The 25,206-nt window shown below is 36.0% G+C and overlaps 1 protein-coding gene across 2 annotated transcripts in view; it reads right to left on the bottom strand.

Moving 5' to 3' along the window:
• Positions 1 to 25,206, bottom strand: part of CPNE8 (copine 8) — a 105,258-nt gene that overhangs the window by 7,199 nt on the left and 72,853 nt on the right. For both annotated transcript variants that reach the window (XM_083820037.1, XM_083820038.1), the window contains 7 exons: positions 24,000 to 24,053; positions 20,488 to 20,549; positions 13,956 to 14,002; positions 12,988 to 13,169; positions 10,933 to 11,060; positions 6,087 to 6,189; positions 2,560 to 2,617 (listed from right to left, as the gene is read on the bottom strand). In XM_083820037.1, the coding sequence (XP_083676163.1) occupies positions 2,560 to 2,617; positions 6,087 to 6,189; positions 10,933 to 11,060; positions 12,988 to 13,169; positions 13,956 to 14,002; positions 20,488 to 20,549; positions 24,000 to 24,053 (634 nt within the window). The remainder of the gene's footprint in view (positions 1 to 2,559; positions 2,618 to 6,086; positions 6,190 to 10,932; positions 11,061 to 12,987; positions 13,170 to 13,955; positions 14,003 to 20,487; positions 20,550 to 23,999; positions 24,054 to 25,206) is intronic.

Genomic DNA, 25,206 nt, shown 5'->3' with positions numbered 1-25,206 from the left:
CAAAACACACCATGATAAGGTCCACCATATCCTTCCAGCTCCCAAACCAGCAAGCATATCCTTTTGGTAAGGCTATATTCATACTTTCATAGGTGGAGAAGAATTCATCTTCAGAAATTATTGTTACAGAAGGTAACAAAGGATATAGCACAACAAGGTAATAACATTCATACTGGAATTGTAATGACTGTTATTACATATGAATTAGGAGTTCTTAAAATAATTTTCTTAAATTTACTAGCTAGCTCTTGCATTTTTTTGAACAGGGTCCAGGAAAATTCTGTAATTGTCAATATACCCAGAAGCCATTCTAGACTTCTGTAGGAAGGCGTACCTGCTCTACAGTTAGTGTTGCAATGGATGGACCTGGGATTACAAAATAATTGCTCAGCCATTGGATCAGCAATCCTACAATCCTTCTTTCAGTACACTGTATGAAAATCTAAGCTCTGGAGCACTAGACCTTCTTAGGGCTTTACAACCTGGGCTGAGCTCACTGAACCCAAAATTTCAAAACCTATTTCTTCCAACGCAAGAACTCGAAAGCAGAAATAAAGCTATCAGGATCCAAGTTCAAACAAAACAAAAGAATATATTTCTTCAAAAAATAGTTAGTAGGCCTGTAAAACACATTGCTAGATGTTGCTGTTGATGCAATAAATGTACACATGTTCAAACCAGAAGACTGGACAGGTATTTGAAGAGAAGACCCACTGAAAATTTCCAAAATAAACATAAACCACATTCTGCTCAGGAAATTCAGAACTAAAGACAGTATTCAGGGAAATATCTTTTTTGCTTATTTCATTTCTAACATTCTCCAGACAAACACCTGTGGCCATTTCACAGGCTGATCACTGGGCAAAACAGAACACTGATCTGAGCCTTCACAGTCATCCTGACATCCTTATGTAAAGCTGCACCAAATGTACATGCCATCTATCAAAGCGCCAGACTTTTATTCCTCTGGTAGCCCCCAGGGGCTTTGAAATCGAAAGTGGACAGTGGTACCTGGAGAGAAGTAGCTCAGTCTCTCTACAGCAGCTTGACTGGCCTTTGAACTGTAAGAGTATGCCTGGAATGTACACACTCTTACACACACACTTTTTCACTATCCACATCAAAAATGGAAACTGTTTTGTTTTTTTTTTTTTTTTCAGAAATAACTTATGTATATGGGACAAATCATTTCTCTGTCCTCTTGAGTGTTGTTGCTGTCTACAGATCTGGCACACATCTAACTGGTGAATTTCACTCATGGAGCATGGGTCCAAAGATGGAAACTGTAGGAAACAGAATCCTGCTTGAACAAAAGTTATAGGGATGACACCCTAAAAACTCTGTAAAGACAGCCTCCAGAAGTAAAAGGAAGTCAGAATTTACATGATCTGACAGTCAAGACGAGTTTGAGCAAACTCAGGGACTGGATAAACAGAGGAAAGGAAAAGGCAAAGGAGGGGTGAGGAAAAAATAAGTAACATAGGTCTAGAGTTTGAATCCTCTGGGGGAAAGTAAACCTTGAAAATTTCCCTGTTAATGCATTTTTGAAGAGAAATGGTCTCTTCTCATTGCTTGTGGCATACAATCATCTGAAGTATGAATGTCCATTTGGACAATCTCATACAGGAATATGGTACTTTAATATACCACTTGCCAAAAAGCATAAGAAAGTCAACCCCAATAAATTGTTTTTCTTGTATCATTTTTGCCTTGTTTTCTTACTCCTGGAATATTTGCATAAGAACTTAAATGTACAGTCATTGAGGACTACTTACATTATATACCTGTGGTAGTACTAAATAGTTTCATGTACAAAATGAAACATGGTAGTTTCATGTACAAAAGAAGACATGTTGCCTAACCAGAAGTACTAAAATGGAAAAAAAAGGATGTATAACTTTGAGAAACAGATATAAAGGGAATGTCTATACTTCATAGTGCATTGATGTGCAAGATGCCACTTAATAAATTAGTCCAAATAATGGAAGCAGCTTAGTCATTGAAATAGAGAGTGCTGTTCTGGAACACCATATGAAAGCATATGCAAATAATCCTGGTGATTTCTTTCCTGCTGTAATATTCTCCCAATGCTGGTAGACAGTAAGATTCACTTCTGTTATAAAGTGAAACCCAGTTTAACCCAGATCACCTCTTCAAAGTTATTTACTTTCCTTAGCATTTTATTACTGCAATAAGAACACATGATCAATATTTCCATTCAGCTGACATGAAATATGCATGTTGAAAAAATTCAGAATTACTTGAGTATACTTATTTTACTCTTTTTTTTTTTTCCCCCACTCATCTTCTAGAGCAATGTAAATGCTCAGCCCCCATATGGTTCTGTGTCTTGAACAGAGAGCCTGAGGGGCTATACAGCTCGACATGGTAGCTTGTAATCATACTGAGTTATCAATCAATCCAGCTGGAAATGTCAACGGTGCTTACTGCTTGTTCCATATTATATTTTTTTAAAAGAACAATATTTGTTTGAAAAGCCACATATTACTAATATGTAAACAAACATAAAACATTCTAAAAAAACACTAAAACACTTACCATCGAACTCTGCTGGTCCTACCCCCACTATAATTATTGACATTGGAAGCTTTGAAGCCTTCAAAAGAAGAAGAAAAAAAGAGGTTTAATGCATTGCATAACCTCTGCCACTATTACGTAAGATCCGAGGACAATATGAACAAAAAAATGTGCAGAAGTGATGCTTGAAATAGCAATTCCTCATCTTCATCTCCTAAAAAGTTGAGTGCAAATTGTCTGCTTAAGTGCTAGGTACAAAGCATCTTGGATGAAGACAAAACGGCAGATGATTATTTTGATTTATTTTTTCCTTATAAAGTCTTTGAATCATATAGGATCATAATTAAACACAACTATGTTAGGATTTAATACTAAGATGACAACTAAGAAGACAAATTTCTCTTAGAATCTTTTGTAAACTGACAATAATTGTAAATATGTACCTAGTGACAGTCTGACATTTATTTAAATGTACTCTGTTGCTTCTCGATATTACATAGCTGCTTGGAATTACATGATTCCCTGTATTTTTTACATAGATCTAATGCCAACTTTTCTCAGGAGAATAAATCACCTATTTGAGCAATATCTACCTCGTATTTCTTCCATGAATGAAATTTTATTCAAGTTAATCATCCATGCCACAAAATAAACAAGATATTGAACTGCTTTATATTTAAGATTTTTAATTTTACTTTATCTTTTTTATTCAGTGAAAAAAGGCAAAGATGATATCTGACTTTCCCTGACTGAACTCTCTGTAAAACCTTTAAAATTACAAAGACAGCATCATAGATATTGGATTCTCCTGCCCTGATAGCAGCACCAGATATCCAGTAGAGAAATCATCTGAAACTGGCTCTTTTGAGGAGGGTAACAACTAAAAAAATCATCTAACAAATGTCAGAGCTGACAAATGTTCCTTATTGAGATATTCCATTGAACTTTGAAATGTCTACAGTCATTTTAAACAGGAGTCTACACTGGCCAAAAATCATAGCTGTATGCTTTCTGCTAAATTAAACTCAGCTTCACTGAAGTTTGAAGTCAGGTGGTTTTAAAATATACTGTTATAGCTTTCTTCCGGAATATAAGAAGTGTTTTTCTGCCTCATCTAAAAGACATTCTCTTTTTAGATGCACCATCCCCACTTCCCATTCTTGATCTGTCACAACACTGCATATAAAACCAACTTTCTTATAGCAGAAGATTTACAGTTAATTAGTGTATACACGCTAATTAAAACAATGAAAGTATGACATTCTATAAATCAATAATGTGCTCACCACTCTACATTGTACAGTGTGCTACACACTGACTGCAAATTCATGATGAAGTATTACTACGTAGTCAATCTTCCAACTAAAATCTTGTAGCAAAGTAAAAAAATATAATAATCCCTAGTTAATTTAAATACTAAATATTTATTAATATTTATTAATAAACATTATTAATATTAACTACTATTTGTTAATAAATATTTATAAATAATTAAATGCTACTAAAGATATTGGTTAAAGACCAGACGTTGTCCTGGTCAAGTGGCTCTGGGTGTCCCTGTTGGAGCAGAGGGTTTGGACCAAGTGGCCTCCAGAGGTCCGTGCCAACCTCAGCCATTCCATGACTCAGGACCATAACTGTACCTGAGTTGCAATACACTGCGTAAGACACTGATAGTAAGTATAAAGTATTTTTCAGACATGAAGTCTCTACTTAAAACAGCACGGAACACCTGTTTTTCAGATGTTTTCTAGAATCTCAGCATTTGAGTGTAAAGAAAACATTCTTCATGGACATTCCTATTTAGGAAGACACATTAGTATGTGATACAATATATTTGAAACAGTAAGTGGCAAGGTCATGGCAAAGACAAAGAGTTCAACTTTTGCACATAAGCTTGGTGTTGGCATTTACTGAATGACAGCGTAACCTTTAAACAATTTGATAAAACAGAATGTGTGACATATATGCTGTAAAAAGGAGGATGTATAAAGCACAATTAGTGATAAAAAATGAAATATACTCTTCCCGAGTCTTATACACATCAACTTGTATTTAACATCACTGCCCTTTTTATTAATTCAAATATTACTGGATAGCATTTGATTAGTTCTGTCATGGTATACTGTACTCACACTGCAAGAACTACACAGAAAAAATAATGAATCTTCATCAAAAGTAATATTTCTGAATTTATGCTCATTCCAAGCTAACAATACATCTGCTGCACTTCCAGACAGTTGCAGAGTAACAGCTAGTGTTCCTATTATTCCAGTAGCATTTCCTACTCATGGAAACAAGACTTTTCTGTATTTCTTAGTGACAAATTAATTAATCGTACAAATTCACAACCAATCAAACTTGCTGGTCTCTTACTTACGCTCTACATGGACTTCAAATTGAGGGGACAGTTAAATCAAAAGCTTTTTTTTTTTTCCCCTCCATGTAGCTTTTTTGCCACATAAAAGAAGCCAGATAACAAACTTCCAGGGTAGACTAGAGATGGAACTTCCAAGATAAAAGCTTGTTTATCTCCTATAAAAGTGAGAGTGGCTTTATCCTATTTTTAACTGGAAGAGGTAAAAATTTATCATATGGGTTGAGAGAGTCCTTATCAACACACAGGCTCTGTCCATATGCTGCTGGCTAGAGCTTGAGGGCATCTTGCTTTCCAGTGAGAGACGGAGCATTTCAGTAATATTTTCTTGTGCACCCTACAAGTGGAATGGTACTACTGTAGGCAGTAGTGAAAGTGGGCCTTCAAAAATATGCCTCTTAATTCTATACCATTCATTTTGACATGATGCTTAATTATTTTAATGTAGGCTTTTCACCCATCACTTTCCTAGTAACTAGATCCACTGTGGTGTGTTTAAAATTATTGGTATAGATCTTTTCAAACCCTAGATGGAAGCTGGTTGTCTGTGTAATTTCATCTGACATTTCCCAGGGGCAAAAGAAGAATGGAATGTGTTTGTAATGCAGAATATTACTTATAAGCATAAAGTTTTGAAGAGCATATTGAATATTGAATTATTGCATATAGCATATTGAAAATAATGAAGAAACTGAGAAACAATTAAGAATTTTGAAAATTCATAGGAACTATCTACAAGGATATCAGCTGACAGTTATGCCTGACCTTTGTGACCAGAAAGTTTGGGACAGTTTTTAGAAGGTGGGAAAAAAAGAAAAATCAAAGCTGTATGCAATTATTTGAAAAATAAACAAAGGCTCACTATGAAATACTGCATGGTGGGATGTGCATGAGGAAGGAAGAACCAAGACATAGATTATAAAAGTTGTATGAACATACAGCGTTAGACAGAAGAGTATCACTTCCCACAAAACACTAATTAAGCTGAGATACAACTTTTGGTTTCTTTTAATCTTTGTGTATATTTTTTTTTTTTTGCTGTTTGGAAAGAATGGTTAATTTACAGAACTAAATTAATGCCTAAAATAATAACAGACTTAGTTTATTGCCTAAAATATTTAAACCCAGAAATATAATTATTTTAAATTTCAATACTTTCCGCAAAACTTACATTCACTATGGATTCTTTCGTCTGAGCCATATCTGAAATAACTCCATCTGTAATAATGAGAAGAACAAAGTACTGGGAGCCATCTTTTACTGAAGAAGCATATCTAATGGAAAAAAAAAAAAGAGCATTATGATAGTAAAAGAAACCCTTACACAAAAGGCGCTAATATGATGAAAAGCTGTATTTTTTAATTTGACTAAGGACTAACAAAAACAGTTAATTGTGATGCAGTGGATCTCCAAAAGTGAAGACATTCATAGTTAAGATGGGCATTCTACTTTTAACTGAGAACATTAGAAAATATCTAATACAATAACTGTAACTAATACAATATTGATAATGATCTGCACATGTTGATCAGTTAAAAGCGGGGCCTGTATCACCATTGAAAGAAGCATGGACAGAATGCAATTTATAAAATCTTTATCTTTAAAAGTCTTTAGAAAGTTATTTAATAGTTATTACCTTTGGGAAACATAGTTTGGTGTGCAGAGAATATATCACTATCGAATGGTTGCTTTTATAGCACAAATAAAATTTATCAGGACTTAGCACACTACATAAACACCATTTTTTTTTTGTCTTACAAGAAGAAGTTACATACTGTTGACCTCATTTTCAGATTTATAGTCCATGTATAGATTTGTAATATGGCTGAACATGCATCCTGAAACCTTGGCTTAGGTATTTACACCCCTTTATACCGCCCATAAATAGGCCCTCTAGACTCAAGCCTCTCCCTGTGCTGTATATAAGACAAAACACATACAGTGCCATCCCAGTCCTGCCTCAGCCAAAGCAACCAAGAAGCAACTACTCTTTGAAAATGAACAGCTTTTGAAGATTTGGAAAGTTCTGAAAGATAGCGAGTCAGCAGCAGCTCCACTGAACTCTGTGACCTGCATATCAGAAACCAAGACTTGAATTTGTTTGCTTTCAACTCCCAAGGGTCAAAGTGTCCTGTATAATTGGTTTTGCATGGAGCATGATGTTCCACTTGCTGCTTCACTCAACAGCAGCCTGTGTAGTTGCTACTTTCATGAAGGCTCTTGGTGCTGTCAAGAAGTCAGGTAGTGGAACTTTGTAAGAAAAGTGGTCATGAGTAGTGTGGAGAGCAGGGGAAAAAAAGAATTCTCCATACGGAGTTATGTACTTGGGCATGATATATATGCCCAAGTATACAATAGGACTGTCAGAATTCACTGTCGTATTGGCCACTGGACAGGGTGCGTTCTAATAATGTTCATGATGTTCATGAATATTCTAACTCTGATGTTACACAGTAAATTTGCAAGTGAGTGCTGTCAGTAAATAAGATGGTGTAACCACAACATTTGTAAGAGTTTGGAGGATTGTGTGTGAAATGAAATCTACAACTCTCAGAAAGCCATTACGCTCCTCCACCTCCCTCCCAGGATATAGATGGGTAGAAAAGCCACACAGTCAACAACCTGTTGAACAACTTCTGTTTGTACGTTGGCAGTAGGGACTGGAATTAAATGTATAGATTAACAAGACCTACTGTGGAATACATTTTCCCTAAAACATCAAGACTTCTTTTATCTCATTTTTCTACAATACTCATAATTTTATCATTGATGACTTCAGAGATGAGGGATGATCAGATGAGAGAGTAAAATAAAAATGCACTACCCCTTCCGAGCACTTAATACTGTCTACTTGCCTACACTGAAAAAAAATGGAACAAAAGTTTGATTACTTCAAAATATCCATGGAAAAAAAAAACACAATCTGCAGTCCTTTGGAAGAAAGATCGTGTACAAGGAGGGGAGATGATACAAGACATTAGAAAGAACCTGGTGTAGTTTGGATAATTCTTTAGCTAGGAATTATCCTAGCGAGGGAAGTATAACATTCTCATTACCTGTTTGAAGACCTCTGGAAGAGTTCTGAGATCACAACAGCAAAGTAGTATCTGACATAGTTTCCAGAGATTTCATCAGAGATGTATTTTTAAGTAGGAGGGATGTGGGAAGAATAAATTTCTTTGAGACTGAAGATAGGTTAAAAAAGAAACTGCAGGCTAGATGAGAGGAATAACTATCATCACTTCTACTGCCATGTCTACGCTTCGTACTGCCATGTACGCTTCGCTGGGTTAGAAACTGGCTGGATGGCCGGGCCCAGAGAGTTGTGGTGAATGGAGTCAAATCTGGCTGGAGGCCGGTCACTAGTGGAGTCCCCCAGGGCTCGGTACTGGGGCCGGTCCTCTTTAATATCTTTATTGATGATCTGGATGAGGGCGTCCAGTGCACCCTCAGTAAGTTTGCAGACGACACCAAGCTAAGTGCGTGTGTCGATCTGCTCGAGGGCAGGAAGGCTCTGCAGGAGGATCTGCATAGGCTGGAGCGATGGGCTGAGGTCAACTGCATGAAGTTCAACAAGGCCAAGTGCCGGGTCCTGCACCTGGGCTGCAACAACCCCAAGCAGAGCTACAGGCTGGGAGATGAGTGGCTGGAAAGCTGCCTGGCCGAGAAGGACCTGGGAGTATTGGTGGATAGTCGGCTGAATATGAGCCAGCAGTGTGCCCAGGTGGCCAAGAAGGCCAACGGCATCCTGGCCTGTATAAGAAGCAGTGTGGCCAGCAGGTCGAGGGAAGTGATTGTGCCCCTGTACTCGGCTCTGGTGAGGCCGCACCTCGAGTACTGTGTTCAGTTTTGGGCCCCTCGCTACAGGAAGGACATGGACGTGCTCGAGCGAGTCCAGAGAAGGGCGACCAAGCTGGTGAGGGGTCTGGAGAACAAGTCTTACGAGGAGCGGCTGAGGGAGCTGGGCTTGTTCAGCCTGGAGAAGAGGAGGCTCAGGGGCGACCTCATCGCTCTCTACAGTTACCTGAAAGGAGGCTGTAGAGAGGTGGGGGTTGGTCTATTCTCCCACGTGCCTGGTGACAGGACGAGGGGGAATGGGCTAAAGTTGCGACAGGGGAGTTTTAGGTTGGATGTTAGGAAGTACTTCTTTACCGAAAGGGTTATTAAGCATTGGAACGGGCTGCCCAGGGAGGTGGTGGAGTCACCATCCCTGGAGGTCTTTAAAAGACGTTTAGATGTAGAGCTTGGGGATATGGTTTAGTGGAGTACTTAGTGTTAGGTCGGAGGTTGGACTCGATGATCTTGAGGTCTCTTCCAACCTAGAAAAATCTGTGAATCTGTGAATCTGTGTCTATGAGAGTCAACAGAATAGATGAGAAGCTGAACTTCGAGGGTAGATGCTGTTACTGAGAGCTGGTCTAGTACATGGATTGTATTAATGATGGTCATGCAGTAGAAATGAAGACATCTATGAAGACATCATGAAGACATTTTTTCCACTTCTAAAGTAGTGCGATTCATTATCAGAAGGAGTTCCCAAAGTTTGCAATGAGTTGATATTTAGATGGAAGTTCAGTGGAAGAACTACAAATGATGGTGACAGGCTTCTGCAATTCTGGAAAAGCTGACAAGTATTCAGAAGAAATAAGTGGTGAGAAGAACTCAATTTATACCAATGTTTTGATGGTACTAGATCATGAATTTCATTTTTTTTGGGTAATGAACAGGAGGCTTAATGTTAATTGCCAAATCCTGAACCAGCCAGCTCAGTTGGTACAATCAGTTTGAAAGAAGAAGGAAGTCAATGGGTTTCATTTCCAGTTAACAAGGCAATGACACATACATGGAATTCATCTATCATAGGGGCTGGCAGATTTCCTGACAGAAGACCACAGTCTGAGGACTGCTACTGCTACTTCCATGTCAAATGGAAGACTAAAAGGAGATAGGTAGTTGCTAAAGGCAAGTAATGGAATATACATGTAAATGATTTAAATAGTATGATGCAAAGATGGAGCAATTAATCCTAATGATAAATAACTGAAATCAGCTCTCTAGCCATGCTGGAGTGCACAGCCAATTATTTGCATCATAGAATTTGCAAATTATTACTACTGGGCAGTAAAACAACAGCAAGAGCAGTAACAAGAACAGATAAATAAAACAGGTGAACAAATATATAGAACAGCTAAATAAATATTTTTTGCTACAATACCTACTTTGCAAGCTCATAGTAAAACATTAACCATGCAATGATTTACATATCCCTGATGCTTTGTTTTATGAATATTAGTTCTTTCTATGTATCTATGAATAAAATAAAATTTGTTCAGGTAGTTACTCAGTTAAATTATCTGATCTGTACCTCTCTTCCTATACCAACACATGGAAGAATACTGTAAAACAAGATCTTGTCTGCCAAGATAATGCAACATTATCCTCCTTGAGAAACTTCTAAAAACACGGGAGAGGTTATACTTTGAGAAGTTAGAGGAGGTGTTGCGTAACACAGCATTGTTGCTCCCCAACAGAGGCTGTACAATTGCTTTAACAGTACCCTTACCAGCTGAGAATCTTAGCCGCAGAGAGTCCTCCAAAACATATTCGACACTGAGATTAAAGGAACTGCATATCTCTAAAAATTACATTTTAAGAATTTTTTGATAGATTTATGTCTTATCTGTGAATCAAAAATTCTGATTACTGTGCTTCAGATGACAAAAAGGGAACATAGCAGAGTGATCTCATGAATAATTTTTTCATTACGGATTCTCCTAAGATTTTAATACAGGGTAGATCAACTGGATCACTTTTATTTACTTTTAATCAGCTCTCAAAGTCTGTGTAATACTAGCACAAGGTCTTCAGATCTACTTACAGGTACAAGTTAATCATTTTGGAAGAAAAAACATCATAAATACCTTTTTCAAATTTTGGCATCATATAACTGTTAGTCTTCTACATGCAATAGCTGTACAAACAATAAAAAGTTTCTGTAAAGCACCTGTTATGCTTACCTCGCTACATGGTTAATTACAGGGGCAAAGTTTGTAGGTCCATAAAGCTGGACAGATTTTAGACTCCTATAATACGCCTCCATTACTCCATCAATGCCATGGCAGTACGGATTTTGAGGGTTTCCATTCTAATGAAAGTAAGAGATAAATAATCACTAAAAATAATCACAAAGGAAAAATGATGCAGCTTAGTGAAAATTTATCCAGTGTCCATTTTTAAATGGCGAAGACCTAAGAATTTAAGGATCTCTTCAAAGAGTTTGCTAGCAATGTCCAATATAAGAGCTATGACTGGTTCTGAATATTAATTGCTTGTAGAAGAAGGTTTTAGCAGCCTCATGTTATATGCAGTCTGAATCACTGGCACAGGTTCCCAGACATAAATACCATCTTAAAGGGAATTAAACAGTCCTTATATGGAACAGTAACAAGCATTTCTCTGTGTGCATTTAAGGTATGAATTACAGGACTGATGTAAAACTGAAATCATATTTAGGAGCACAGTTATGTCTCAATAATCTCTTATTTTAAAAGCATGAAGAAAAAGAAATGGGAGCCAAATCCTGATCTTCGTACAGTATGTGAGTATAAGGTAAGCTATAACCTCTTTGTCGTTTTGCGATACTGTTCTGCATTGGAATACTCATTTTAGGTCTGGTATAAACTGATGAAGAAATGAACTTACTCTCTGGAAACCCATAGAATTAGTTGGGACTTGCACATAAGACTGTAAATTCTTTGAGTAGGCATTTTACTATCTAGTTCTATGACGACTCTATGAGGATACCTAATTTCAGATGATAATACAAATACAAAAGGTAAATTCCAGATTAATGATCCGTGTCAGGCTACATAGATAACCATGTAAGGCTTCAAACCTTCCAAATCACCTTACTCTCTTCCTTATGCCAACACCTCATTGACTTAATGTGCCAGTATCTTATTCTAAAGTACACTGCATCTCCCTTGGAATCTAGAAAAGCAAAGGGGATTTTTCATGGAATTGATCTGGAATGTTAAAAAAGAGTGCTGAAAGCACTGCTGAGAATTAAATTGGAGACAACTACGCATGTTTAGGTCTGCAAGAAGGAAGAAAGACTGTTTATTCCTCCTGTAAAAGCACACACAATGCCTTATGTGTTAATTGAATTAATTTTAGAATAAACTTTTAAAATCTGAAACTAGACAGGAATAATTCTGCTGTTTTAATAGTCTTACTTACTATCTGTATCCATATTTTTGAACTTGCTAAAAGAAGACCAAGGAAAGTTTGTGATTCAAATTAATATCTGCAATTACATCTGCTTCAAATTGCCATCCATATGGAAAACTTCTCCTTGAAATGTGGCATAGGTTTCTAGCACACACTAACAGATGGAATACATATCTACAATCACCAGTCTATTCTGCCATGTCTTTGCTGCTATCTAACTGAAACTCACCTGATACACCTACATTTGCTGAGAACTTTATCCTACTCAGTTAAGAACAAAACCCTCAAACTCAGCAAATAGATAAACATCCACACTAATCTCAAACACCAGTTTCAACACATTAACCTTTCTAGCAAATCCAGTTAGATTTTAGCTTTGTAATTTAACTGGCACATATACGAAATCTCAGATTTGTTCCTATAACCTCATCCTATACTCCACTTAGTTGTCTCTAGGAATCTCTAAAGTAGCAGCCTGTAAAAGATAAAGAGATCCCAGAAAATGAGAGAGAACAACAACAATAATAAAAGATTATCTTGGATCTTGGTTCACTTGCATGTTAAGATACATTAGCTTCAAACTGAAATCTTTCAAATATTTATTTCTCATGCTGCTACAGATGAGGTTTATTACTATTTTTGGCCTACAGCGACTTCTTGACTCTGGACTTCTGTCAGTAACTTCACTAGCATGAAAATTTTGAAGTAGTCTTTTAGACATAAGAATTAGCATATTCTGTTCTTTACTTGCCCAGTAATTACTTAACACTAAAACCTTAATTCCGTAAATTTGGTTGCAGTACAGAAATTCAAAAAATATTTATATATATTTATTAGCTTACCAATGCAAATTCATGTGATACTCTTCCATCTGGAGGCAGCCTAGCTCCAAAACCTAGAGCTGGGAACATTTTATCACTATCATAGTCCTGAATTATTTCACCTACTGCTTTCAGTGCCATGCCGTAAGCATTCAGCTGATAGGGATTCATATAGTGCAGTGAAGTAGGCTGTGAAGGATTACCTGTTGAAGCAAGAGTCAGGTTTACTTTACAACTGAATCACTCCCAGATTTTCTCTCCTAAAAATGACAGAAATCTAAGAAAGCAGAAATTGAAAAGATCATGAAAAGGAAAAAATATGTATTTCCTATATACATACTTGTGGTTAAGTCATGTAAAAATGCAATGTTCTGAATACATTTTTAATAGGTTAATAGTAGCAGCTATAACCTTTTCCACTACTGAAAGGGCAGCAAGAAATTGTGATTAAACTTGTAAATTTGTATCACTGTTATAACATACAATACTTTTACACGTACTTTTAAGATGAAATATACAAAAGTATTATGAGATTTGGAAAGTAGTTCTGGAGGAGAATCAAAATTTATTTCTGTTTCATCACACTTCAGCCTCACTCTACCTGAAACTCCTTTGGTTTGTCCCTCTCAAGGGGATCTTCTAATTTAGCCAACTTTCTCCCAGCAGTAATAAATACATAAACAAAAAATCAGAAAGTACAGAAATATTTGCAAACTGTTCCTACTTGTTTAATTTTGCACATAGCTTTTTTAAAAAATAAAAAATAAAGAATCCAGCTGTTCTGTTTGTCCTGCTTTTCTGGACAGGAATTGGTTTCTAGTCTGTAATTGCTCAGCTGATTCCAGATGGTACAAGTATACAAATAATTAGTAATACAAAGCACTTAAGTACAACACTGATATAGGTACACACACATACACTATCTCAAAACAGTGCTTTAAAACTGAACACAACACTTAAATATAGAAGAAACTTATTTTTATTCTTACCATTTGAGGCTGTGAAGTCAATAGCTACTGTGAAATTGATTTGGGTTCTGTAAAATAAGCAAATACAAATCTTATCAATAGCTTAACTGTTATATGGAAAAATAAACAAGAAATGATATCGGTTGAGGACAAAGCATAGGACACTGACTTTCTAATACAGAAAAAAAAACGCATTGAAAACACTTCTATAGGATTCCAACAAAGAGCTACACAACACCATTGTATCAGCATACTGAAAAAAGTTAATTTACTCAATTCTTCCTTTTTTTAAATGTTTGGGAAAAATTCTAAATCAACAGTAAGGTTATTATGATCCATGTACATTATTAATTTATTTTCAACATTAACACTGCTTCTTCCTTGGACATAGTTTAGCTCTAGTCTTGGATGACTTTGACAAGGCATGTAGGGTTTTACTAACCTGCTCTTAACACTAAAATCATGTCTTCAGTCAGAATGTGTTTGAAATCATGCTATATATAATATATTTGGAGAGGATAGCAGACTTTTTGGCAGGAGATTTCATTCACGTGAATATAGTCAATACTTTGAGTGAGTGTATCAAGGAAAATTTTGGAAGATAAAAGTAAAATCTGGGGGCAAGAATGTTGAGCAGTAGCTAAGTAAAGCCATTATCATGCACTTGTTAGCATATTATTATTATCAGAAAAATTAATCACTAATGGACTTAACGAGTGGCAATCCCATTATATACAATTTTGTTCCATAACTTCTTTCAGGACAAACTACTGCCATTCAGGAGATAATCTCTTAACTAGTAAGACTCTGATCAGGCAGAACAGTTTGGATGGATATGAAAATTGATTTTTTACTCAGACTAAGTCTTTTATATCTTCCTTCAAGTTTCTGCCTTTCACCACTATGAACTTGCTGACCAAATTAGCAAAGCTCTTCAAAAATTACTGAACAGATTTAACTCATGCATATTTAGATTAAATATCAACGGTCTGACACCTGGCTTTTGACAAGATATTTGATTGCTATATTTTGTGTAATGAACAGTAGCCACAAAATCTTTCATTTGGTATAAAAATGCTCAAAATTTTAAAAAAGCATCTGAAATTGAAGTCTTCAAGACAAATTTAGATGCATGATTAAACAATCCAAATTTTAAAACACACCAAGAAAACTGAAGCTTTATCTAAGATGGTTAACTGGTTGTTTTTAAAAAAGCCTTCCAAGCTTAGAGTTACACCTGAAATATGAAAAATAACTGCAGTGAAATAATGATTATTTAGGATGGATATGCTGAGCTACCTTAGGGTTTAACTCAGGACAATCTAGTTTAGACTTTAAAACAATACAAACAGCTGTTTCCTATGATGCTGAGGAAATCTAAACAAGTATTCATATGAAAACTGTGAATGAAACTTGGGGTGTTTTCACGAGTAGTTGAATGCTGTTAGAAGGGACGTACAGTATTACTCTAAACAGCAAGAAAGTAATTTTACAAACAGTGCTCAAAAGCACACAAAAACATTAACTGGTTGGAAACCAAAGATTCTCAACACACACAAAAAGCAGAAGGCATGCACCTACACCTAGGAAATCTTGAAAACCAAAAAGCTTCTTTTTCACAGTAATATATGAATGCTATGTTGTTGGCTCTGTACATTTTTCTAAAAATCTTAAAGTGCCACTAAAGCGCACTTAAGATGCAATATGGACCAAAAATACCTCACATTTAAGGAATTTTCCCAAACTTAGTGGCACAATATTGGTTAGATTTTAGTTTAGAGAAGCATAGAATCTACACAGTACTATGCTACAGAAAATGGCAATTTACAAGACAACAATTTAGTACATACAAACCACAGAAGACCTAAGGCATTCTATGCTGAATTTTATGGTAAAGCCACACTCTATTTAGGTACAATTAGTCAGTTCTGTAATGCATCATTTTGTGAAAAGATAAAATCACCATACTGGTGACTGTTTGACCTATACAGATATCAAAGTAAAAATAATAATTTAAAAGGGCTAGAAAAGCAGTGAGTATAAGAAGTAGTCAAAAATTATCAAGTTCCTAAATTCAACCCCAACCTATCAACTCACATGCCCATCATTAATAACGTGATCAGACACAGTCTGAAACCCACCCATCTCTCCTACCCCCCACACCCAAGAGTAGAATCTTCTTCAAAGAAGAACAGGCAAGGGATGGGCAACACTCAGTATTTCCATTTATCCTCAGAGCAGTCTGTTGCATTTACTGCACACTACCAACCCACTGCCCTGATGACAATACTGTTCATTTCTTTAGTGACTTTTAATGACCTTTATCACTATTGCTTCACAATTAATTTATTTCCTCAGCATACTTGTGAAGCAAAGGGACCTTAGAGCTGTTCTACAGATGCAGAATTGAAATGCTGGAATTAAAGTAAACATTTCTATTCATTTTGCATGTTTTTTTGTTGTTTTGTTTTGTTTTCAGCTGATATAGCATTGCACCTCATTTCTTCAATATAAGCACGCAGCAATATTGACCTCAGCACTGACAAGGAATGTACAGTGCTACTGCTGACTTGGTGAGACGCTTAAAAAAGAAAAGTCTGGTTCATGTGATGTGGCTGCTATCACAGAACACCGCTATGGAAGACTCGACAGATAAAATCATTGCTTGGGGAAACTTAACTGCTCTAACAATGAGAATTCTGTTATGGAAAAAGATACCATTTTATGAACTCTCCTTTTTATTACAAACCTCATATTTTATTAAAACATGGCCTTCCGAAAGTAGAAGGTTCATGATTTATCATATTTGGTCGTTCCCTCAGATCAGTATTTTTTTATACAGAAAGTCCAACTTGAAGGAGGAACTCTAGTTTCCTACATTAATGTATGATGGAAAAAGGTGTGTCCAGTAAGGGATACTGCTCTGAATGGCAAGACAAACTTTGTAAAGAGAAATCAAAAGACCTGCAGAAGGAGACACTGCCACATCTAAAATCCTTAATGAACACAGAATAGTAACATGCTAGCAGAATTTCCCACAATGAGAGGCAGGAAGGCCCTGGGAAATGGAAAGGACAAACTACTTGAGGCAAAGGTCCAAGACTTTTTTTGTCGTTATTTTAAAATATTTCTAATTCCCTAGAATTTTCCAAAGTAAGTTCTTTCTAATTAGGAAAGTCATTTACTGAGGTTGTGCCCCTGCTTTTCCAGCTGCACACTCGTCAAACAGCTTAATGAGAAGCTCGTGACACCACCACTTCAGTGAGGTTGCAAGGTCATAAGACAGTGTGCAGAAGATGCTAAAACATTGCCATCTGCTTGGCAGGCTGAGGTGCTGAATGTCCTGACCCAGGAGAGGGCTCAGAGAGGGCATCCAAGCACAGCAACATGCCTTGTGGACTCAAAGCTGGAGACATCACTAGTGTCACCATCTAGCCGGTAGAGAGACACCACAGATAGATAAACCTTCACCACAGAGCAGATACTCTGTTTGTGTATTTGGGAGAGCAAGGTAAAAGCTAACCTCTTTCAATAGGAGCTCTGTCAGAGCTGATACACGTAAGGGAACAAACTAAGCCTGGTTGTAGCTTTTGACTAGGCTTGACAGCATCCGACTTTTAAACAGCACGTTGGAAGAAAACACGAATTTCCTCCTGTGGCTTCAGAGAGAAACAGCTGGTCTGTTAGCAGGGGGGAGCTGGTGAAGGTTTGAGAATCACTTACTGTGTGGAAATCTGTAACTGAGCTAATGGAGTAACTAACACTGCCAAGGGTCTGTATCGTCACCATGGCATTTAGTCTAAAAAGTCCCCAGTGACAGTAATTTTTTTATTTCCTCTTTGCAGATGCTTGCAAATGCAGTATCAGCATAAAGAACCTTTTCCTGATAAAAGCTGTATAATACAGAATATTCCTCCTGTAGAGTTTTATTCTAATTATTCTCTAAGGATACAATATACCTGGTTAAGCCTCTAAGATACACAGCTATAGCAGCCCTTGCTTCACAGCTATAGCTCAACAAGATCTCCTCAGAACATCAAATATGTATGTCACTACGTTAGATGCTGCGCTGGTTGGATGAAAATAGCTGTCATAAAAGCAGTTTTAAATTTCCATTTTGACCATCAATGATTCGATACAGCTCAGTTAAAAATGAATGCCCAAAGCCTTTAGGATCCAAACAGCATGTGGGTGTTCATATCTGAAAACCTGGATGAGGGCAAGTTTTAACATGATGGTGGGGAAACATTTCCTCTTGTCCTCCACTAATCTGGGACAGAAAAGATGACAACACTTTTGGATTGAAAGAGGATTCGGCTCCTGAAATTTTCATGATTTACAAATGTCTAAAGTAGCATGTTAGCTCACACCCTACTCTAGTAAGTCAACTGAGAAACTTTTGTACAGAAATATCCTTTCTGTATACTTAGTCTTGCAGCTTTTTCGGTCCCAGTTTCTCTTCCGGATAAAACAGAGCAACCTATAAACTAATCTACCTTTACAGATTTTTTGTTTGCTTGTTTCACAGTCATTCCTATAAACCAGGATTATTTCAACTGCATTCCTCTTCAAGGCAATATCCCTCATATTCCTGGCTAAATCATATACTGGGAGGTGTTTTGATAGGAAAATACGCTATCAATTGGTAAGTGGTAGGAGAAATCTCATTTTGAAATATATATACATATATTTAGTACAATGTACCCTCTTTTAAATGTGGGAAGGTCAGTGTAGTAAAATGTGATTAAGTGTCAAGACACAAGGAAAAGCCAGCTACCAAAATGGTGCCACTTGATGCACCACAGATGTAAAAGAGACATCCATCTCTTTCTGAACATACTAATATAAAATCCAGTGTTCTGAAATAAAACTAAATTAGAATTTATGCACAAACTACTATTTCATTCTTCATGGCTCTTTAAAAAAAAGCAACAGTCACATTGATGATACTTATAATGGAATATCCCAATTAAACACATGCAGACTCAAAATACAAGTCAAATCAATACTGTAATCCCAATTTGTTACAGTTAAAGCTGTCAACTTTTCCATTAAATCAGTATTAGTTCTAGACACTTCAAATCTATTACAATGAAAGTTTTGAACATGAAGTGTTTCACAGGCATCCGTTTAAAGAAGAGCCAATATCGTGCCTATTGCAGATTCAGTGTTTTCTTTCCCTTGCCTAACTAACTGAAAGAAAAACAGGGAACTAAAACCAAAATGTTGGAAAACATACTTGATGGGAAAACAGACTGATAAATAAGGAAATCTTCACTTCCCCCTCCCTCCAAAACCTGTTACTCCCTCCAAGTCCTGTTAACTGGACTGAAACTGATATGTAGTAGTATTAAATGAGATGAAGGAAGGAAGGAAGAGAAAAGGAAAGAAAAATACTCTGGGGTTTGATCTCCTGCTCATGCTTCCACAGACCAAAATTGCACAGGTTGCAGAAGGAAAGGTAACATTTTATAAAAACCTTTACAGTTTTTCACTGTCATGTACTTAGAAATAATTGTATGAATCACCAAACAAGACTTTGTATAAAATAATTAAATGATAAGTATTACTGCTCAGACTTTTAAGCACATTCCACTAAATTATACTCCAATCCTTTATAAAAAAGAGGAAAAATCTTTACAAGTGGTAATTATTAATACCACAAGACTTATTTGATTTGCATTTACAGAGAAATACACAAAATATCAATAAGAATAACAAAGTATTATTTGTATTCAGAATTTCTATTATTTGTCTACAGAATGCAGATAATTGAGCTTATTAACTAGCATTGTAACATCTCAGTGAGAAACATGATAACCCAACCTGAAAAGATTATATGTGTACCCACTCTATTCTTTCCAAATTTAGATATAAAACTTGATTCCTCCATTCCTTTTCTATACCCTCCTTGCAAAGACAAACTTTGAATGAATGAGGAGTAATAAATTGTGGCATAGATATATCCAATACACTTCAAAGAACAAACATATCAGAAGTAGAACCATTTCTTCATCCATGTACACATGTACCTCATTCTGTGCAAACTTTTGGTAAACACCGATGGATGGTCATTTCCTTTTGGGAAAATAATGATAAATGGGAAATTGAATGTGTTATAAATGTTAGTTAATTAATATGAAAAAAATGTCTTTGAGGGGGAAAGGCTCTAAATAAATGCCAACTTTAAATACACCAAAGGTCAGTGTAATCAGAAGAAATAAATCAGCATTTTACTAGTGTAATACATAGAGATGGATATAGTATATAGATAAGTCCCTTTCAGTTAATCCAATTATCACTACTTGATCAAACGTCATTACTCAATGTCATTATTTTTGTACCAATACCTATTCCAGCATTATAAATGAAGCTCCATAACTTAAGTGACATCAATAACTATTTGGAGGTTTTACATAAGAAAGTACAGCCTCTATCTAAATAAGGAAAAAAGAAATTACTTGGAGCCAGCATATGCAAAGTACAAATACAAATTATTAGTGAATTACAATGAGACTGTGAAAACAAGAAAAAACTGTTACCAATCACATACCCGCCTTTAATATAGTCAAGGAATGAAACTTCTGTTTCAATTAGGAAGGAAAGCAATGTTACCTGAAAGCAAATAAAAGAGAGTAAGATATGAATTGTCATTTTCCAATTGAACAAGTAGACACATAAGCACAATGTTTTTGGAGGTGAAAAAAGAAGATGTAAAAAACAATGAAATAATAGTTTCAAGAAGCAGTGTTTGAAAGGGAAGAAACAAGTTTGGAAGTCTACTAAATTTATTTTTTAATTGTTGTTGTTTTGTTTTGTTTTGGTGTGTGTGTTTTTTTTAAGTGAAAGATAGGGAATGGAAGATGATTTTCCAGGGCATGTTACCACGTGCATTTCTTCTGATCACTATATACTACTTCTCTACGTGAATATTAGAGGCCAGACGATAATGTAATTATTCCTTCTGAAGTACTCATTGAGTACTTCAACTTTGTTTGAAGAACTCAATTACAATTATTTATGTTATTTCCCATCTCACATTAAAAGTGGCATTGAGTATTGACACAATCCAAGAATGAAAAAAAACTAGTAAGGTGTATATATATATATATATATATGCGCACACACATTTATAATATAAATATTTAAAGTGGAATATACTATATAAATATGTGAAGATAAGAAATTTCTTCACTCTCAGCTTTCATCATTCAGAAATTACATGGGTCCAAGACACAGGCAGTGTTACTGGCATTTGCAGCACTCAAATCACAGAAATTTAACTAAAGATCTGGTGTTCAAGATATTCATATGCTGCACAACATTCATGAAGCAAAGAATTCAGTCCATATTATTTTGATTTTATTTACAAAGTGACACAAAATTCTCTCAGAACAGAAAATGCATCAGGCTATCGGTGAAAACTGCTTATGCAACTATTCAAAACAGAAAGAAATTACATACAAGAAATAAAAAATGAGGTAGATTTTATTTGCCTCCAATTGCAGCAAAATATAAAAATTGCAAACATTTCTATTATGTAAACTTACATTCAGAACAAGATTACAGGTAGTAATTGTCTTCTATCTTACTTCCTTCATCACAGCTTCTCTGTGGTTCTTAGTGACTTGCGAAGTTTCAAACCACCAATTTACTTTTCTTGTTGAGAACAAAAGATCATAACAAAGTTCTACCAGACTATAAGTAGCATAGTCTTGAATATAAGACTAAAATTTCTATGCATTTTCCCACTTCAGAGTCATTTCAAGGGTTCATCTATTATTACAAGTGGTCGGTCACGTTGTTCCTAATTAATTTAAGCAAATGTTTTCAGTGAATCTAATTTTAAAAGGTAAAAAACACAGACAATACTCTTCATAAATGGCCAAAGTGTTTACTTCCATACAGACAGTAGCTACCAATGCTACAATTTCTGTATAGTGAATTTTAAATTTGACTGCTTTGTTCGAAACTAATCGTATTCAGAAACATTTCTGCTTAGCATGTAGTTTGTATGTCTGAAATTAAAATGACCTCCTAAAGAATAATGAATTGAGACGGCAACGATCTATGTATCCCTTAAAAGCAGCAGTGAGATAGCAGTCAAGGATCTATATCCACTTTGCTAAAATTTTTCCAGAAGCCAGCACTCCATTAGTGAGAATGATGGTGGTTTAGATATCTGTTGGGACAATTAATATGTTGGGTGAATGACAGAAAGAAGTAAAAACAAAACTGCAGGCAAACACACAGGAAAGTGACGATTTGGAGAAACTTAAGGGAAACTTGAAGACAGAATAGAAGTAAGAGCAAACAGGGACAAAAAGGTATTGATAAAGAAATTATAAAAGCAACGGTAGAGAACACTGGCAAAGAAGGAAAGACGATAAAAAATTACTAACACCAAACCATTTATTGTAAATTTCCATGTAATTTGAGACCAAGGATAACAAGGCACAGTTGATTCTGTCTGCCCAAACATGAGTAAAGTACATTCTTTCAAATGCAGACAAATATCCTAATAGAATTTATTCGAACACCTTAAAGTCTAATAAAAGGGATATATTAGCAAAACATAAATTATCTAATGAATCAGATCTTGCATGGCAAATTTTCATGGACAGACTGCTTGTGACTACTTCTTTTCTTTTAAAATAAAGGTACAAAATAAGTCATCATTTTCTTACTAATGAACAGACTTATAGAAGAATGTGAGAATGGCAATTTCTTCCTTCAAGGCTATAGTTGGAAATGGAAGTAGCCCTGCTGAACTTTTCATGTGCAAAAAACCCCACACATCCTGGATGTGTTTTCAAAAAAAATAAAATAAAAATCATATCTAAATTCTGCTTAGATTTCTAATATACAGTTTTTCAACATTTATGTTTATTTTTTCATAGATGATGTTTTGAGTATCACGGATGCCAGAACATGGAAGCTGAGAAAATGCTGAAGGGTGTCCTGGTTTTGGCTGGGATAGAGTTAATTTTCTTCCTAGTAGCTGGTATGGTAGCTGTATTTTGGATTTTGGATGAGAATAATGCTGGTAACGTGCTGATGTTTTAGTTGTTACTGAGCAGGTCTTACACAAAGTCAAGGACTTTTGGCTTCCCGTGCTGCCCTGCCAGTGAGGAGGTTTGGGGTGCACAAGGAGCTGGTAGGGGACAGAACTAGGACAGCTGGCCCAGACTGGCCAAAGGGATATCACAAAGCATGTAGCATCATGCTGAACAATAAAACTGGGGGAACTGGCCTGAAGGGACTGCCATTGCTCAGGGTTTAGCTGGGCATCAGTGGGCAGTGAACAATGGCATTGTGCATCACTTGCTTTTTTTGTTTGTTTTGTTTTGTTTTATTGTTAATACCTCCCTCCCCCCCCCCCCCCCCAATTTTCTGTCCTATTAAACTATCTTTATCCCAACTCTTAAGTTTTTCACTTTTTTTTTTTTTTTTCCCCTGATTTTCTCCCCCAACCCATTGCAGGGTGGAGAGTGAGTGAACATTTGTTTGGTGCTTAGCTGCCTGCCGTTTAAACTACTACAAGGGAGTAATTTGCATTGCTAGCAAATGGTTCATAACAGAATATGGACAAAAGGACATTAAACTCTCATCCCAAACTATACTAACAGATCTTTCAAGATAGATTTACAAAAACCTGTTGGTAATAACAAATTATGACTATTTTTGGTTTAGCATGGTAGGCATGACTTACTAGCTTTTACTGATGCTAGCTCAGTGGTCAAATTTAAAAATAAAATTGACTCTTGAAAATGCAAATATGTTTCAGATAAAATTTAATAGTGTCCAGTGATATAACTTCAAGAATCTGTCTCCAACATTGGTATGATTCATTTTTAAAATCATTAGCGTCTTAACAGCACACTTGAAAATAACTTCTATCAGATTTATTCAAAAGAAAATCTGAAAAGAAATGCTGTAGTATAGTAAATAGTATATTGTTGTAGCCTTCACAAAGGTTCTGTTCTAACCCTGTTACATTACAGGTCAACTACACTGTATTTCAAGAGAAAAGAGCACACAGTCATATTATAAATATATACTTACTGTTCCAGAATTAATATACTTTTTCTTTTTTCCTTTTTTCTTTGGATTTATTACCTAGAAACACACATACAAGTATTAAAGCAGTATCATTTGTGACTGAACAACAGGTAATTGTTAAGACACTTTCAACGTAGGAAATAGTCTATTTTCAGTGGAATCTAAATTTATTCAGCATTCGGTTTACTTACGCACCTCAATGAGGGGATATACACATCTCAAAAACAGTGAATTTATCTTCATGGTACCTGCTAGGTAAGCCAGTGCTGCTACCCACATTTGACAAGTAAGGGATTGAAACAACAGAGGTGAGAGTGATCATTACATCTGAGTACTCAGTGAAACACTTCTTTGAATTTTCACAAAATCCTGCATTTTTATGTACTCCTAATCCCAGTGTTCCAATGTACAGGGTCATAACTTCTTTGGCTTACAATGCATCTCTTCATATCTCAGTGAATCTTTCTCCATCTTCTCAGTATTATCTGAGAAACATGGGAGTTGTTCTGCTCCTGGTTTCTGTATGTGATGCAGTGACAGAAACAGCAGTTGCAAGGCAAGAAAGGCCCAGATCATACTGTTTCAAAACAGAAACAAGCTAGTTATTTCATGAAAAATGGCACTGACCATCACCTGACTGGCATACGTGCACTCCCAGTACACAAGAACCTTCACAGAACCGGACTACAAAGCGTTAAACCATTTTCTTGAATGTCTTGAAGTCATATCCGTAAAATCTCCAACTGTATCCATGGGAAAAAAATTGCTTCCCTTCTCAACACCTAAAGGCAAGTCTCGGTCAGTTTTATTAAAAATGTATTCCTGGTTTATTCAAAATTCACATGGAATTGGAAGAAAAACATTATTTTGTTAATTAGGTTGATCGACCATCTCCTCTATAACTAGGAAAACTCAAATCCCTGTGGCTTAGTGCCAAGTTTTACTGTAAACTACTCACAGATGTTCTGTGAATGACAAGGAGTGAAAACGTTCCCAACTGAAATCTCAGTCCCTTAAATGCTATAAAATATTTCACCAGTTATGCCTGGAAATGGGAAAAATAGTAAAATGCCTTCCAAAAATTCTCCCCCAACCAAAATGAAATTCCATCTACAGATTATATCCCTTGCACGGCATAGAACAACTGTGAAATGAAGAGCAGGAAGAGATAACCATCATTTGAGGTCTTCCAGAACAGGCTAAACAAGAG

This window comes from Anser anser (genome assembly GCF_964211835.1).
Source record: "Anser anser genome assembly, chromosome: 1".
NCBI lineage: Eukaryota > Metazoa > Chordata > Aves > Anseriformes > Anatidae > Anser > Anser anser.
The sequence above is the reverse complement of the archived record's forward strand: the minus strand, read 5'-3'. Positions and strand labels throughout refer to the sequence as shown.